The sequence below is a fragment of the Carlito syrichta genome, unplaced genomic scaffold, assembly GCF_000164805.1.
Source record: "Carlito syrichta isolate Samal-C Ts95f unplaced genomic scaffold, Tarsius_syrichta-2.0.1 Scaffold302401, whole genome shotgun sequence".
NCBI lineage: Eukaryota > Metazoa > Chordata > Mammalia > Primates > Tarsiidae > Carlito > Carlito syrichta.
In genome coordinates, this window is record NW_007246497.1 from 116,241 (window position 1) to 134,873 (window position 18,633).

Genomic DNA, 18,633 nt, shown 5'->3' on the forward strand with positions numbered 1-18,633 from the left:
GTCTCCCGCCCCGCCGTGCGCTCCCCGCCGCCGCCCGCCCCGCGCCGCGCCCCGCGCCCCGCGCCCCTGCCCGCCGCGGCAAGAACGATGGAGAGTCTCTCTGTCGGCCGGGTCCCCGCGCTGCTGCTGTGCCTGGGTGAGCCCTCGTCCGTCCCCCTCCGAGAGGAGACAAACGCGGCCCCCGGGCATGTGTCGTTAAACAAATACAGGGCAGCCCACAAGGTCCATTTAGAATGATGTCTCTTATATCTGTCTTTCTCAGTGGTGGACTGGGGGCTCGGGTCCAAATGCCTTTCATCGATACGTTAGTTATCGGTCTCTGTGTTCTGCATGAATGAATGTATCTCCTTATTAAGCAAATTAAAAAGTTCTCGAAAAACCTCGCCCCCCCCCCCCCCCCCCCCGGAAAATGCGCGGGTCCTGGAAATCGAAGCGCCTGAAACGCACTATTGAAATTTCAGGTTTTGTTCTTTCTTGTTGGAGGCCGGAGGGTAGCTAGACCCTGAGTGGAAACGATCTGTTGAAAAGAAAGGAGTGTCCTTCTCTGTGTTGTACCTAGTTTTCGAAACTCTAGCCTGGTTAAACTTTCCAGGGGAGCTGGTGCTCGCCGGTGCCCGGTTGGCTGGCGCTCCCGACGCGAAGGTACCTGGAGCCGAAGGGCCGGGGCGGGGACAGGTCCTGGTTCCTGGGGCCCCTACCCCTGACTTGCCGCTTCCTTTCCCCACAACAGCCGGCCCCGGACCAGTTTCAGGAGCAAGAGCTATGCCATTGTGCAACTAATGGCACCTCTGTAGCTTGTGATCGCTGAGGGTATTTTAACCGGTCTCCTTATCTGAGATGATTCAGTTCCTTGTGGGTAAAAAAAAGAAAATCCTTACATGGACTTTCTAGTTTGGAGGAGAAAAAAAAAAAATCACTTCTAATTCCTTAAACTTCAAGAGGAATTTGAAGTTGTATGTGAATATTTTAATAAGGAAAATACAAAGTTAACCACCAAAATCCCATTCGTCCTGGAGTTGCATGCAGTGAACCAAATTCCTCTAGCGCACTAACCCTACTTGCGCAGGATGTGACAGTTAAATGATTGTTTCGACACACCTTATCTTGGGTTGAGAGACCTAGTGAAACTCATAGTATGCATAGTTGAAACTTACAAGTCCAAGTCCAGGAACATAAGTGGAAACTGGATCCGTGATTTCTGCCCAAACTGAGCTAAGACTGACTTGATAGATTTTCAGTAAATAATGTGGCTTTGTAGGCTTTGTTTTGAAAAAAATTAAACTAAATAAAAATTTAGAAAGGTGATAGTCTTCCTAGAGTTAGAAATTAACCTAGAGGTCAAAATGGCTTAGCACTTATTTTTTTCCCCTACAGGTAAGATTGCATCTGAACAATGCAAGTGTCTGTTCTGGGCATCTCATTATATATTCTAATTTGAGACAGCAAGAACCTATGAATAACCTGGTTACTACCCACTAGTGTATGTATTGTGTGTGTTTTTGTTGTCATGAAAGTGCTTACCTCCTTTATTGCATTACTTAATTATAGTTCGCCTATTTCATCAGCTGCCAAGCCCATTTCCAAATGAGTTAGGTCAGTTTCTGTTTTCCCAGTTTGTTTGGATATTTCTCTGTCACCAGGAAAGTTCCTGTTTGAAGTTCTACATCATATCTCTATCTTTATTCAGGTAGGCAGGTCCAATGTCTTCTTATTCTGAAGCATATAAAAAATGGCAAGGCCACTTGTTATTTTTGAAATTGCCTTTTTTCCCCTTAAATAAAAGATTACCTAGAAATACTTCTCATGAACTCTTCCCTTCAAAAGAAAGAGACATTTATTTTAAATTTCAGTATACATTTTATTTTTTGGAATGTCTATGTATTTATGACTGGGAGAAAACTTCTCCCCTCCACTCTTGACATATTCAGATTTAAATGACTACACACAATCATTTGGTTACTTTTACATTTTATAAGTGCTTAATATTGATGTCCTTATTTTATAAATTGGAAAACTATGACCCAAGCTCCCATAGAAAAGGAGAGTGAAATGGAAAAAGTTCATACCTCAGTTTGCTAGCATGTGTAGCCTACTGAGCATTGGTAAAAAAAGAGTTCAGAAACTAAATAAAAATTTCTAATTAATTTATAATTATCTCTTTTAATCTTGTGATTTTTCCAGAGAAAGAAGGAGATATTTTTTTCTTGTGTTCTGCAGTTATGTTAAGGGGCTCTCTAACATCAAACATTTTGATTCTTGCTTAGATGGGTTTTTGAACGTGTTCCTGAATAACATCTCCAAGACATTTTAGTCCCACTTCATTACACAATGAAGGAGAAATAAGCAAGACAGTCTTTCTTAAAAATAGAAGCAACATGATTCTCAATGAGACAATTGACTTCCCTTCAGTCTTCTCTGTTGACCCTGAGAGTTTATGAGCTACCTGAGTGTTGGCACAACCTAAGATGATAAATCTTGGCAGAAAACATGATAACAGGCTTCTCTTGTATGGATTTTGACTCAGGTGACTTAGTTGCCTTCAGCATTGTCTTGTCATATGAACAACTTGAGTAATTGGGCTGCCTAATTTAGCACTGGGACCCAAATTCAGGAGTTGGTGAGGGAACTGCTACCAAATGCCTTCTGTGTACCATCTATGTTGTGCGTTAGGAAATTTACACACATCATCATATTTACTCTTTAAAATAACTCTGTGAGGTAGTTACAATGAGCCCAGTTTTAACAGACGAAGAAACCTTACATGAACTTAGAGAGTAAATGGGAAGCTCATTCTGTAACAGAGAGTTAGGAGCCAGGGACTCAGGGCTAGCAGGGACATAACAAAAATAGCAGGTTCTAATAGAAAAGTTCCAGAGTAGTCTAGGACTCAGAACCTGTTATAAGTGCAGCATATATACACATGGGCTTTCTGATTCTTTATGCAAAACCAGGCACACAAAATATGTGACTTCTCTTGGACTGTGTATTGAAGTCGACTTTAATGACTGCTTTATAATAAAAGTCATATCCTAGGAACTGTTGAAGTCTTTATTTTTATATTTCCTAGGATGTCTATTGTGTAAAACAATAACAGGGAAGGATAACTCATGTCTGTTTTATTCCTTTTTATACTGTTGTGAATTAAATATAGCATCAACAAGGCACTAAATTAGAATCGATAGTCTTTTCCTATTACCAGTGAGAAAGCAAACGTATTTCCTTAGTTAAAAAAAGAAAAAAAGATAGAGTACTCAAATAGCCACTTCGGAAAAATTGAATTTGACTATTTTCTGTCCATTTTTGCACAAGAATCTACTATTTCCGGGTTAATGGTCACCCCAAAGATGCAAATGTCAAGAAAGAAACCCTCTTAAAAGAGATTGTAAATTGAGGTGTGGTTTCCTCACCTGCAGTCTTCACTTTGAATACAGCCCTATGCAAATCGTCTAATTAATATGGCTGTAACTGCTGCTGGGAACATTCCACTGGGAGACCATGGGAAGGCTCCCAGTGCTGTCATAGAGAGATCTTCAGGGAGGAGCCGCTGTACAGCCATCATTTTGATATGGCAATTATGGGACCTTTGAAAAAATGAACTCATGCAACAGACTCAGTGTCCTCTAGCGATGCAGTTTATGTAAGATTGGGTGTCTAGTTACAGGGCAGATAAAGTCTCATCTCGGTGGCATTCTAGGTTAAAGGAATGATTTAATTTACTAAGATGCTATTTATAATATTCAAGATGACTTGATAATTGTACAGGAAAAAATGTTAACCCTTAATTTTTTAAATAAAAAGTTTTCCACTTTAAATTTGAGGTACGAGAGTGATTGATACACACACACGTTTATATATGTCAATCTTTGTCATTTTGAATTAAGAGGCATAGTGTATAGAACACAAATTCCACACCCCAGTTGTTTTAGTTCATACTTTCAGAAAGATTTGTTTCTCTCTGAGTCTCAGTTTTCTTATCTGTTAAAATGGATGATAATATATATCTTGTCAGGTTATTGTATGTGTATTTAAATGGGCATAATGATATTAGAAAATAATAGAAAACACTTTAAAAATTAGAGTTGTCCAGTGATGTATCACAGAAACAAAGAACTGAGTACTACATAATACTGTAAGAAAGGGATTGGCAGTAGGGGAACACTACTGCCAGGGAAGCGGCGTGGAGCACATAGCATCAATAAGGGTACCTGGTCTCAAACCAGGTGAAATAGGGACCAAAGGGAGGCCCAAATTTTACCTGTATGATGACCACTTTTATACCTAAATATGAATTGTACCCCACATCTTTAAAATTAAAAAAAATTTTTTTAATTAGATATTTGTTTTTGCAGTTAATTATAGTCCAATATTCTATATATACTTTTCTAAATGCAAGTATTAAATGAGTATACTTCCTTACTGACTCCTACCAAGAGATTATGAATTGTTTGTTTATGTGATGATCTGGTATAATCATAATTCTTTATACTTTTACAGTTAAGAATAATAACTCCATTATCATATTTTTGATTAGTGGACTTCATGCTAGTTTGTGATTTATTGCATTACCCTTTTGTTAACTAGCAATGAATAAATCTTGGATTTCACACTTATTGATATGTAATTTTTTTTTTTTTTTGAGTTGAGTTGGAGTCTCACTCTGTCGCCCAGACTGGAGTGCAGTGGCCGCTCCCGGCCACTGCAGCCTCGACCTGCTGGGCTCTGGCGATCCTTCCGCCTCAGCCTTCCAAGTAGCTGGAACTACAGGCGCACGCTACCACGCCCGGTTAATTTTTTGATTTATGGTAGAGATGAGGTCTCACTAAGTTGCCCAGGCGGGTCTCGAACCCAGGGACTCAGGCAATCCACTCACCTCCCAAAGCGCGGGATTACAGGCTGAGCCACCAAGCCCGGCTGATATGTAATTTTATAATATTTTGAATTTAAAAATGTTTACTACAAATAAAGATACATGTTCTATAAAAAATAGAGCTGTCATCATCATCATCAAAATGGTTTCTTACGAAAGGTGACATTTGATTCTTACTATGATGCCGTTTTAGCAGGAAAAGGTTTTATTGTCCCCGTTTTACAACTGAGGAAACAGAGCAGAGTTAGGTAGCATGTAAGTCTCCCTGTTTGAGAATGCTGTACCTCTTGCTATAGATGCTCCCGAGTCACTCTTCACTTTGGTGCAAGTTCTCATCCTTTAAGACTGAAAAAAAGAGTTCCTTCCTTAGGCATGCCTTCTCTGTTAAGCCCTGCTCCCTCATGGCACCTCTCCCATTCCTGCTGTTGTGTGGGCCTTGTCACACCACTCTGAAAGTGTGTATCTAGCCCTGTCTCTCCCTACTGGCATGGTACTCATCTTTTCTTATTTGCATTGTGGTAGGCTTATTTTAAACACTTAATAAATGTTTGTGGACTGAATGCTTAGATTGATGATACTTTATTCGGAGTACTCACCGTTATGCTTTGACTCAACCAGATGTTCTTTAAAAATGTGCTTGGGAACCAAATATTTTGAGGTTAAGCAATAGTTTTGCAAAATTCAATTCTGTTGCTTCTGATGAAGTCTAATCATGTTTTTGCTTATTTTTCACATTTCTATCTCTTATAGCCTGGATTCACAAATGGTATGCTTACCAAAATTAAAATATATCTGCAGTGTTTGTGTGTGTGTGTGTGTGTGTGTGTGTGTGTGTGTGTGTGTGTGTGTGTGTGTGTGTCAGAGAGAGAGAGAGAGGAAGAGCACGCGCGCGTGTGCGGGAGAGAGAGAGAGAGAGATAACTGAGCAGTGATATGGCTGAATGATGGATAACTAGTAGAAGGAAGAGCAATATTGTGTTAGAAATGAAGAAAACCTTAGAGAAATCTAATCCAAACTCTCTCCCTCTCCTCCTCACCCTTACTTACTGGTCACTGTTTTCAGAGATAAGAAAATTTGGTTTCGGGGGATAAACCCAAACTGGATTTCACATCTCATGAGTCTATTGCAGGGTTTTTCAACCTTGACTCTGTTGACACTGTGCTCTAGATAATTCTTTGTTGTGGTGGGCTGCCTTATGCAGGTTGTTTAGCAGTAATCCTGGTCTCTACCCACTAGATGTCAGTAACAATGCCTAGTTTTGACAACCACTCCATCTCCAGACGTTGCCAAGTATCCCTGCTTGGTAAAATTGCTCCTGGTTGAAAACCACTAAACTCACGTATTTTTTATTGCTATTACACATCGACACCCAAAATTCACAGTTTAAATAATTAGTACTTGAGTCTATTAAGGCAAATAAAATTAATATTAAAGATCAGTTGGATACAAATATAAAACCAATCCCAGTGTTCAGAACATCAGCTTGGCAACTTTCATTGCTGATTTTAGCACCATTTGCATCTAATAATGATGAATCTTATTTATGATGGAGTCATTAATACTTTCCTCAATCATTGCTTTGCTGGCCACCTCACCCTTCCTTTTACAACTTTACTGTCTTATCTCTCACAACACTGATCTTTTTTTTTTTTCCCTCCAATAGCTTTTTTTCTTTCCTTAGCTATTTCTTTCTACTCCCTACCACCTATTTCCAAAAGTTCTGTTACTTTCTATTCCATACTACTTCCCTTGGGACATTTAAATGCCTTACATACCATTAAAGGTAATGTCTTCTCATACGACTTTCAAATAGACTTTTTCAACTCTGTTTTTCTTCCTTTACTCAGTATTCCCAACTGCCTCAGAAATATAACTTGGTAATACCTATGCATGAACTTCCAGTTCAGATTTGTGCACTCATTATGGAGTCTCTTCAATGCCTTCATGCCCAAGAGACACCACGAACCTGTTATCCTGCTTATGTTTTCTCCTTTCTTAGTAGCACCATCCTCCTCGGTATTTTCTGATCAGAAACTTGGCATCATCAATAAATTGTCTCCTTTCCTCACCACCTCCAAGTGTCTAACCCATTGTTTCTACTTACAGCAGGAGCAATGTCTTTGACACCAATTTTCCTTTCAGCCTCTTGTTCAATATCTTGCATAGAGACAACTCTTAACAGATATTTACTGAATAAGAACCATTTGACACATATCGTTACCAAAAGCAAGGATAGAATAAGCTGTCCTTCTCTTCCTCTTCTGTTTTTGGGTTGTAACTAAGCCCTTCCCACCCTATTGTTATCCTATATGCCTCTCATATATGTACCTCTCACTGAAGTCAGGGTCACCAATGTTAAGCCAAACTGTGTTCATGAACCATATTTTCATATTTTCATAAAGTAAAATTCCTTAGCAACTTTCAATTAACTTCAAGGTTTTTAAAGTTATCTTTTATATACTTACTTTCTCTTCTTTTTTGTGTGTGCTCACTAATCAAACCTTTATCCTTTTGCAAATTTCTGTTTGGAATAGGCATCTACAGAGAAAACAAAATAGCCAGTATGCTTCTCAAAATGCTGCTAAATATTCCAAGCTTCAGGCCATGATATTAACATAATGAAAATAAGGCAAATTGCAAAAATGCAGAATGTATACTCTTGCTCATTTAGAAGATTTTCTTTGGGAAAAATAATGTAGTAATACTTTAAATTTCTGAATTAAATCTATAGAGGTATAAGTGAGAGGCCGGGTGGAAGGGAGCAAAGGCAGAAATAGTTAAAAACAAACAAACTCTTCCCATGTAAAATTATCTAGAAGAAATATATTTCCAAACAAAAAACTGAAATAATACTCTAGAAATGAATCTTTGGCTTCTAGGGAAAGCAAACCCCATCTTTGGAGCTCTTAGTCACAAAACGCTGAAACATCCAGATTGATTTAAATTGTACCCTTTACACAAGAGTTGGTATGCATTAGCTTGCATTCTGAAAATACTTCCATTGTGAACAAGATATACATCTTTAAATCCATTTATAGTGTAGAATAGACAATTGCCTTATATTTTCACTCACTGATTCTTGATTTGAATAGCTGTAAGAACCGCCTTGTGTGATAATAGATGAGTAAAATATATGAGTGCTAAAATATACAAGCACTTTGACGTATGACTTAGAAATTACTACCAAAATTGGACAGCATAATTTAATTCCTATGAGTTGAAAAACATGGCATATTAAATCTTGTTACTTGACAAGAGAGATCCTATATCTGTCTTTTAAAACTCTATCAACCTCTGGTTTCATGATGTTTTGTCTTACATAATTACAGTTAGTTTTACATTTAGCTCTTAATGAAGTTTAGTTGTAAAGCTAACATTAAAAAACTGTAGGCATAGAATTATTGTTGGTAGAAAACAAAGTTAGTTTTCTAAACATTTATAAGTATATGTATATACAAATATATTCCATTTTCTGAAAAGTCAAAAGTATTGACAGTAGTCTTTTCAGTATCTGATGTGATAAAGAGCTTACAGTTATTTTATCCAAGGTGAAGCAAGACCTTATCTAACAGTGGAACTTAATATAAAACAAAAAGACACTTGAAAATGGTGAAGGCATATTCACTCCATAAAAGTACACAAGACACAACAAGTCTACTATGGTACAGACAAATCCTAAAATTATAGACTGCCATGGAAAAAGGTAGAAAAACTAACAGTCCGTGAGTAAGTCAGAATGTGACCACAGCAAAAGTGTGAACAAAGCAGATTTTGCCATTTGTTTGGGCTGGCCAAATACTGTGATTCATAGGGAATTTACTGTTCTGGTCAAATTGTCTAAAAGGTTAAATTGGGAAAATACGATACATTCCTTTCATTCTGTTACCTACCGCATTTTATTCTGGACCATTTTTATTTGTGTGATTGTTTTCCAGAGAAGTCATTTTACCCTGACGTTTGCAGTTGATTCTGCAGACTTGGCTTGATCAGCCTGTCAGAGAATCCTAGCCTCCTCTCTACTGGCCTCCATCTAAACAAGCCCCTCGGTGGGACCATTAGAAAGCAAGGTCGAAAGAAACTATATACAATAAGATGGACGTTTTCCACATCTGGCATTCCATGGGACTGTTGAGCAACCACTCTTTAGTGCTGCAGGGCCCACGACATTTAGTGCCATCCCCATTCCGGTGATGGTACTCAACCTCTCCCACGCATGGTCCCCAATATTGTGCAAGGGTGTAGGCTCGGCCCTGACTCACAGGGAAGAGGCGATTTGTATCCTGTGAGTCACTGGCACTACTTCCTGCTGGCACATTTGAGATTTCACTGAAACACAGCCTCTGCAAAATGAAAGCACATAAATGAACAGGTAAGCTTCACATTCCTAAAACCCATTAGAAAATTTGACAGAAATAATGGCCTCGGAATGCATTTTGATTTTTGTAGCTGTATTATAATAGGAGTTCCAGCAGCCAAATTCAAGTTAACAGATCATCTATCCCATGTCACCTTGCACAGAATTCCTCTGTATCTTAGTTCTAATGCAGAGCTTGCTAACAGATCTAATTTTTTGACACAGACACAATCCAAATCTTTAGTGTCATAATGAATTTCTTTTTAAGCAGGGACTCATTGACAAGGATCGAAAAGCCCAATATAATTTTGCAACCGAATTACAAAGATTGTTATATTCAAATAGCAATAAGATTATGAAAAACTGACATTATGAAAACGAAAGGATATGATTTTAGCATTTATTCCTTCCCTGTATTATTTAAAAATAATGAGTAGTGGTTCTCATGAGTGACAGGATGATGGATATAATAATCCTCTGTGCTCAGACTTTTCAGTCTTCTGATTAATTAGTTTGCAATGGGCAGAGTCATGTTGCAGAGACACTTGAGAACCATTGTTTTAAAGCAATAGAGTTGTGCAGATGGACACAGGATTTGGAACCAATTTTACTGTTTTGTTGGCTACATGCATCCAGGGTGGAACTGAAGTTATACACTTTAATCTGAAAGGAGCATTTAAAAGTAATTACAGTTCCATCTGTAAAATATCCTGCTGTAAGATTAATGCAGCAAGTCTCACAGAAACTATCCGGAGTGATGGACTGTGTCCAAGGGAGGGTCACAGGTAAGGAAAGCCCGGTTTTCATGGAGGCACACCCTGGGCTGAACATTCTTTAATCAACAAAGACAAATATTTCACCTGTGGCCTGAACAACTGGAACAAAGTTTCCAACAGTGGAAAAACTAACAACTACTAAAAACTTAAAAAAAAAAATTACCAAAAGCAATACTCCAAAACCATTAGTTGAATTATAATAGTTGCACGTTATGGTTGCAAACAGTCCCATACAAGAATGGGTAGGCTTTGGTTTCTGCAAAAAATAGAGAAATTAGATTCAAATATGCTTTTTTATTTTTCTGGCTAGTGCTTTCCTAGAGGGAGAATTGTTGATGTATTTTCCAAAGCTTTCTTCGGTTGAAGAAACACGGATGAATAGGAGTGTCAAGGATGTAAACACAAGAAACTAGAACTTCAATTTATGTTGAGGAGACCATATTAGGTAAAGAGATTAATTCCCAGTAGGGAAAGTGTCTGGCAAAATTATTATTAAGAAGTAGAACAAAATTGACTTGGATACGAATCTAGCTCATCCTCCATGAAAAGCTACGTGGAAGATGGTTTTCATCTCCATTCAACTGGCAATGAAGTCCAGGCATTAGCCATTTTTTGTCTTTTAAGAAAAGTAGTTAATTTTTAAGAGCAAGTGAAGCAGAATTTATATTGTAGGAAAAACATGGAGTGGGGAAGAGATCGTTCTCAACCTTTAAAGAAAAAAGTATTTTCAAATAATTGAAGGAGTGTGAGACTTGATGTCAGAAGATAAATTCCTCTTTTGTGGTTGTCAGATAAGTTATCTTGGACAAGACATTTAATTAAAATGCACTTAGGTTATTTGAGGCTAAAACGACTTCACAAGATTGAAAACTACTTCATAGGACTGTTTATATACTCATTGTCAAGTTTGAAACATGAGTATATAAACGATGATGCTGATTCTGGTGTGCAGTTTAGTTTTTAGAACTCAAAGAATATGAAATTTTCTTAAGAGAGACAAACCTCGTCTGATTGAAAAATAAAATAAAATAAAATAAAATTCCTGTGTTACATGAATTGATTGCGTCCTGTAAAGTACCAAATTATAGAGATTTATAATCTTGCTGTAAACCAGTAGAGGGCACTACCCACACATAATGCTAAGACTAGAAGCTGGAAGTTGAGAGTCAAGGAACATTTATGGGAGTCTCTGGTCAGATATTTCAGGGAAAAAAAGCCACAGCGTTCCATTTTATTCTTCCCCAAACTCTGTAAGATAGGAAAAATTAAGACCCAGAGAAATGAAGCAATTTGCTCTGGTTAGTTCTGTGTGATGTCCATTATACTACAGTATTATTGCCCATTTTCTTTTCTTTTCTTTTCTTTTTTTGTCGGAAAGTGAGAATGAGATTTATTGAGAGGACAGAAAAGGTTCCACAGTGGGAGGGGATTCGAAGGGGTTACCCTGCCCACTTTCAAATTGTATAATGTGGCTTATTTACCAACATGTGTCTTTGGGAAAAGTTATTTATACTCTTTATATCTCAGTTTTTTCAAATGTTTACTGTAGATTATAATGATATCTTTTTCAAAGGGTCACTGAGTGGATTAAATGAGATAATATAGATAAGGGGAATTAACCTGGAACATGGTACGTGTTCAAGAAATATTAATTGCTACCAACTACTACCATTACTGCCATTAATATTTCTTATATAATAGTTTTTCATATAAACTGGAGAGATTGGTTGGAATTCAATGCCTGAAGTATCAATGAAAGAGGCTAAATGCCTCTTAAGCAAATATGTGTGCAGTTAAAGGTTCTTCTTATCATACTTTCTTTACAATTCAGGAACTACTTGAGTCATTCTGATGCCTGTTTTCTGACACTTATCTTTACACTGGAGACACACAGTGAAACAGCTGGTTCAAACTCTTCCTGTATTGACGGAAACTGGATTCTAGGGCTTGGTGTGATTCATCTGGTGTGCCTGTTCCATCTCATATTAGACAAGATACATTCCAATTTTACTTACCTAGATTACATTTTCTTAATTAAAATCTATGTTCACATGAAATGCAATGAAAAGAGTAACTTAGGCATGTCAATCAACCATGAATGCTTCTTTTTTTTAATTTTTAATTTTAAAGATGTGGGGTACAATTCAGGGTTAGGTATACAGATGTTCATTATGCAGATAACCATGGATGTTTCTGAGGTTGAGTTTCTCAATTAGTTGCTGCCACAAGTGATCTGATTTTTTTTTTTTGAAGTCTTCTTTTGTCTACCTTGGAGCATTGTTTTAAGCACATCATGGAGTCAAACGGTGGAAATTCTCCAACTGACAAGCTTCTTAGGAAATTAAACTTCAAAATCAAATCTTTGAAAATGTCATTGTGAAACGTTTAGACCAGGTCAAATCTGTTACTATGAAAATCCTGCCAAGACTTTTACCCTTCAACAGAAGAGCTAGGAGTGCTTTCATTTTTAGTCATATACTGTGTCCATGAATTTCTTTTATGGTTTTCATGGATCAAATCCTTGAAACAATTACAAAACTCTAAATACTGGTTATTTGGAAATCTGATCAAAGATTCTTTCACTGGTGCATTAATTATATATTTGATTTTCCTTCATAAATAGGTTTCCATCTTCTACAAGCAGTTCTCAGTACAACTGTAATTCCGTCATGTATCCCAGGAGAATCTGACAGTAACTGCACAGCTTTAGGTAAGCACAACTTTGCCTGTGTGGCATCAAGGGATTATGCAAACAGAAATGGAGACTGTAAATATGTGAGAATGAAAAAAAGGAAAGAATAGTTGCTGTACTAGTGTTTTAACCACCTTATAAAGTAGAGTTCTGAAAAAAGTATATAAAGGAATAACTGACGGGAGAGGGACCAGACATTTAATTATATATGAAAATTTGATCTTCAAGAGAAGGGAAAAAAGAAAATCAGATTCCCTTTGGCCATTCTCTGGAGTTTTACTCCAAAACTATCGTCAGAGGCCACATTGATAGACTGGATACCAGGCAAAATAGGAAAATTTCATACACAGTAGATTCTCTCTCTCTCTCTCTCTCTCTCTCTCTCTCTCTCTTTCTCTCTCTCTCTTTTTCTCTCTCTCTCTCTGTCTGTAAGAAGAACAAACCATGTCCTTTCTTCTCAGTCACAATATACTTAGTAAATCTTGAATACCATGATAAGGCATAGAGATATAAAGATAAGTAGAGCAGTTTTCTTCCCTCGAGAACTGTAGACTCTGACTGTGGTTCAAGGTGGATTTGCTTTATCTGCAGTCTGAGCAATTGAGTTGAGGGTTATCTTGAGGAAATAGAATATTTTCCACAACAAACTCACCTTCTCTTCTGTCCATCACCATCTAGCTTTCTTGACATTTGGTCAGTTCTCCCTCCCCCACCCTTTTTTCCTTCGTTGGTTATTTAGGCAAGAACATTTCAATTGAGGGGCTATTTTAAAAATAATTTTATAATCATTCTTCACATTTTAGTAACTAAAGCATTCTAAAGCGGTTTTCCATGTAGGCCGCAACACTATTTCAAGCGAGGCTCCAGTTTCAATATTGTGTTTACCTAACAGAGGCCTTTCTTACCTAGGATCTGTCTAGTTAGCCTTCGGATCTCATTGTTAGAGATATTGGGAGATCATGATTGATTTGTTTCATGGTAGCTGCATCAATTTAAGAACACACCAAAAGCTTTACTTGCTTACAAAGGCAATCTAGAATTAAGCTCTTTTGAATTAATAAATGCTTTCAGCTTACAATTGCATTTGGGAGTAATGAATTTAAGAATTGTTTTGAGACTGGTAAACAAGTAGCCAAATTTTGTTTGAAGGATACCTTTTCCGGAAGAGAATGATGTGTGTGTGTGTGTGTGTGTGTGTGTGTGTGTGTGTGTGTGTGTGTGTGTGTGAAACTCGCCTTTTCTATTCTTAAAGTTTATTTTTGAAAATTGAATCATCGTGTTATTTTGTTTTGTTTAGCCTGTTGGACATTTTTCTCTTGGTTCAGGTGTTAGTTTATTGGTCGAAGGAGTGTGGTAACTGGAGTGACTTCCTTCTGAAAATTCTCCTTGACTAATTGGCAGCTGATCTGTTTTGTTGAAGTAGCCTAGTGGTTACTGTTAGGAAAGGGTGATTAATGGTTCCACGAAGGCCACAGAATATATTCAACTTTCCATTTCCTTCACAGTTCAGACAGAAGACAATCCACGTGTGGCACAAGTGTCAATAACAAAGTGTGGTTCTGACATGAATGGCTACTGTTTGCACGGACAGTGCATTTACCTGGTGGACATGAGTGAAAATTACTGCCGGTAATATGCCAAAAATAACAAATGCAGATACTAAAAATTTTTTATAGATTAGGAGTCCAAGTGCAGGTTTGTTACATGAATAAGTTTCCCAGAGGTGAAGCCTGGGCTTTTAGTGTAACCAACACCTGAAGACTGTACATTGTACATATTGGGTGATTTCTCATCCCTCACTCCCCTCCCTCCCTCCCAGCTCTCCAATTTCCAATGTTTATTATTCCATTCTCTATGTGTGTACACATTATTTAGCTCCCACTTGTAAGTGAGAAGATGTGGGAAACAAAGACAGTTTTAAAACCTGTATTTCTCGTTCCCTGATTTATATTTTAAAGTTACCTTGTATTTCCATGGGCTGTTTGAATGCAGCATATATTTTATTACAAATATTATTACTCGAGTTTTTGTGGGAGGACAAAAACTGGTTTTCAAATTGTATAGATATATCAAGGGTACAGAGTAAAGAGGGCTCTCAATGCCTCTCTCTCACACTTACCATAGTGGCATCTCCAGTTTTGGTCTTTTTCTTGAACTTCCATGTCAGTCATTGTTTTAAGAATTGATTCCACTGACTTAGAAAAAAGGCATCCCAAATCCACAACACTTACAAAACATCACTTTAGATTATCAGTCATCCAAAATAACAGTTGAACAGAACTGTTATTTTAATACCACAATTTAGCCGAAGAGCTATGTGGAGCCCTTTTATCAATATTGGCCAATTCTAAGGTGAACCTTTGAATTTATCTTTTACAACATTTAGGGAATTTTGTTGATTTCTTGAATTACAATGTGAAGTTAGTTCTTATATAACTAAACCATAACTCTGATTCCCTTTTAAAACAATTTATCTTTCTTCTGTATTTTCCTTCAGGTGTGAAGTGGGTTATACTGGTGTCCGATGTGAACACTTCTTTTTAACTGTTCACCAACCCTTGAGTAAAGAATATGTGGCCTTGACTGTGATTCTTATTATCTTGTTTCTTATCATAGTTGCTGGCTCCACATACTATTTCTGCAGATGGTAAGCCAGTGGGTTTTTTTTTAATGTGTTGCTTTTGTAAATTACATTTATACAATACAGATCTATAACTGAGTAAAAATATGAATAGTGGTTTCTTTTGCCCATGCCAGCTCTGGCATGTCTCCCTTTCTTTTCTCCCTTCTTTCTCTAATAAACTTTGCTTAAAATCTTCAAAAAATATGTAAAGAAAGCACTAGATAAGACAGAATTTGCACTGATGACATTTACAAATATGTTTTAGTTGCAGAACATCTGGGTTTAACTTTATTATTGGCTCGGTTATATACTACCTATGTGACCTTATACAGGTCAAACTGGGAGTATCCATTCCTTTCTCTATAAAATATAGACAGAAATTACTTATCCTACATTAGTTATAAGGCTGTTTTTAGTATTGAATATGATAATACATGTGAAAGTAAACATAAGAAATGATGCTGCCTTTATTGTGAGCCATCTGTATTTTATTTATTAGGCCAAATTTTGTATTTCTAAAACACAAAGCCTCGGAGGTAGATTAATAACCTCAGAGGCTAGGGAATCTTAGCATATAAGGCAAACTTGTAGAAAGTAGTTTCCAGAAAATTATAAAAGATAACTGTTAAAATAAATGGCTTGTGTCAGTCTTCCCAAACAGTCATTCTCAAGCACAATATTTTCATAGGCAGAAAACGGAAAACATCGAAAATTAGTATTGAAATGATAGTTAGGCAGTTTTTAGGGTTGGGAACTGTATGAATTAGTTTATAATAGTTGCCTTTAAAATGTTTCTGCGAAATCCTTATTTTGAAACAATGTAGATTTGAGTGAATGTTTTTATTTTTTCCCTGAAAGTAGTGTATTTCTAGTTTTGAAGGTCTGTAATTGTGCTTTGTTTGTAAGATTAGACTTCTTTGTCCATGTTTAATTCTAAGTATCTACCAAATAATAATGCCTTCCTAGTTAGTTGTAATCACAGAACTGAATATTATTAAAACTGAAATATGCCTGAAAGATCTTTGGCCACATTTCTTTTTTATAGATTGGGAAACTGAGACCTTGAGAGGTAAATTCACATGTCCTAGTTCATATAGTTGACAAGTTGCACAACTGAGTTAAGAACAAAGGCTTTCTAATTCATACTATTTTGGTAAGCTTAGACATGATGTAATTTCCTCAAGGCTGCAATCTCCAAAACTGGTAGGAAATAAACTAAAAAGATTTTTAGAGTAGCTTCATGAATAAATAAAAATTCTGAATTGTGATAAATCTATGAATCCTGACTGTGAGATCTCAGTCAGTTTATGTAACTTGTTTGCACTTTACTTTCTTCATCTGTAGGATGAGGATAATAATGGTAAATGTGAAAGTAAAATAAATAATGCATGTAGGCACTTAGAACATTGTAGATCACCAAATTAGTGCCTAATAAATATTAATTATTTTTATTTTGATTGGTGATAGCATAATATCCATGTGATGGGCAGAATGTGTACTGTAGTATATTTGAAACACTAGTCCTTAGTAGTAAAAAGAGAAAAAGAAAGAAAAAAAAAAAAAAAAAAAAAGAAAGAAAGAAAGAAAAGGAAAAGGAAAGAGAACAGTGAGAAAAAAAAATCCAGGCTTAAATGTGGCCACATGTCTTCTTGAATTTTCACAATATTCATGACTATGTTAGAAGACTTTGAGAAGTTCTTTAAGTTTGTTTCACTATTTTCTTCCAAAATTGTTTGACTATGGGACACAACCTCTTTGTTCCTCTTTTTATGACCTTGTCCTACCTAAACCAGTTTGGAAATGTTATGCTAATGTGCCTTTGGAGTCCACATATTTGTTTCTTTTGTTAATATGCTTTGTTCCTATCATCATTAACTGCAGTGCTAACAGTTTCATTTTTGAATATTTTTAGGTACAGAAATCGAAAAAGTAAAGAACCAAAGAAGGACTATGAGAAAGTAACCTCAGAGCATCCAGCGTTACTACAAGTCTGAATGGTGCCATCAAACTTGTGGACAGGGAAACACAGCATGCCTAATGTTAATATTTCTATTTTGTTAATAATATTTATGTTGGGTCTTATGTTGCATCTACAAGTGTATTTTAACATACTTGAAGCATGTTTTTATTTTTATTTTATTATTGACAGACTATTTGCTAATAAATAATGTTCAGAAAATATTTAATAGCAAGAGAAAATTGATATTTTTGAAAGTAATAATTTTCTGAGTTAAATGCTTTATTGAAAGCTTCAAAGTTTATATGTCTGCTGCACCATACTTAGACGTGAGCAATGTCCGGGTGGTTGCTCAGGAAATGTTGTCAAATGACAGATTTCTGGAAACCTAAACATACAGTCAAATCAATTTAATAGATAAATCTGCTTCTACTTCTCAATCAATGGTAACTGGTTTGACCATATCATGGTTTGGTATATTATTTGGCCCACTGTGCCATTTATCAAAACAGTAATGCAGTTGGAATTTGGGGAAAACAAATACAGGTCCAGTGCTCAATACTACATATTTGAAACAAAGTCAAGTCTGGGAAGGATGTGGTCCCTTCAACCCCATCTCAGCTGTAACTCTATGTTTATCATGTGGAGGGCCAGTGAACATTCCCTATGCCAACCAACAACTCCTACAGATACTCGTCTCAGATTCTCCTTACATAAAATGAATGGAAAAACAATGTTCCTTTTTGTATAGTACAATATTTATGTGGCATAGCTGTTACTCATCAGACACTAGAAAATGACCTACACTTGATGTCATAATGTGTGCTTCTTGTTAGAATGTTTTTGTAGGGGCTTTGCTGAAGAATTCCAAGTTTAAATCATAGTCCAAAATTTGATGGACTCATTACTATTTTAAAATATATTAAGATAATAGTTCTCTGTGTTGTCTAAAGATAGAAATACAATTATTTCATCTTCTATTCAAGCAAGTTTTAACTTAAAAACAGCTTAGTAAGTAAGTAGCTGCTTCTGGAATTTGAAGTCACATACTTAAAATAGCATCATGACACAGGAAGTAAACAACATAGGAAATATAAATCATAGTATATTTTTCCAAATGAAAAACTCTTGAAAGTTTTCAAAATATAAAGGCCTCATCGCATCTTTCTACAGAGTCTGAGATGAAACTAAGACCGTTTTTTTCTGATATGTGTTTATTTTTTGGAAGAGACAAAGGTTTCTTCTGCACTCTGAGCCCATATCTCCCAGTGAAATAATCAGAGCATTTTGGGCCATTGCACAAGGACAATTGCTGTCATCACCTCTGGATTTCATGGGAGGCTGCTTCGTTGAATGCTGAACCT

The 18,633-nt window shown here is 36.5% G+C and overlaps 1 protein-coding gene across 1 annotated transcript; it reads left to right on the forward strand.

Moving 5' to 3' along the window:
* Positions 1-6: 6 nt before the first annotated feature.
* On the forward strand, positions 7-17,306 carry EREG (epiregulin). The gene is made up of 5 exons (XM_008056578.1): positions 7-136; positions 12,621-12,707; positions 14,195-14,318; positions 15,187-15,336; positions 17,225-17,306. The coding sequence occupies exons 1-5, from the start codon at positions 88-90 to the stop codon at positions 17,304-17,306; spliced, it is 492 nt and encodes a 163-aa protein (XP_008054769.1). The 5' UTR covers positions 7-87.
* The last annotated feature ends 1,327 nt before the right edge of the window (positions 17,307-18,633 follow it).

Coding starts and splice junctions, on each gene's coding strand:
- EREG (XM_008056578.1), top strand. CDS start 88: ATGGAGAGTCTCTCTGTCGGCCGGGTCCCCGCGCTGCTGCTGTGCCTG. Junction 12,708..14,194: donor CAGTAACTGCACAGCTTTAG/GTAAGCACAACT, acceptor TTTCCTTCACAG/TTCAGACAGAAGACAATCCA. Junction 14,319..15,186: donor ATGAGTGAAAATTACTGCCG/GTAATATGCCAA, acceptor ATTTTCCTTCAG/GTGTGAAGTGGGTTATACTG.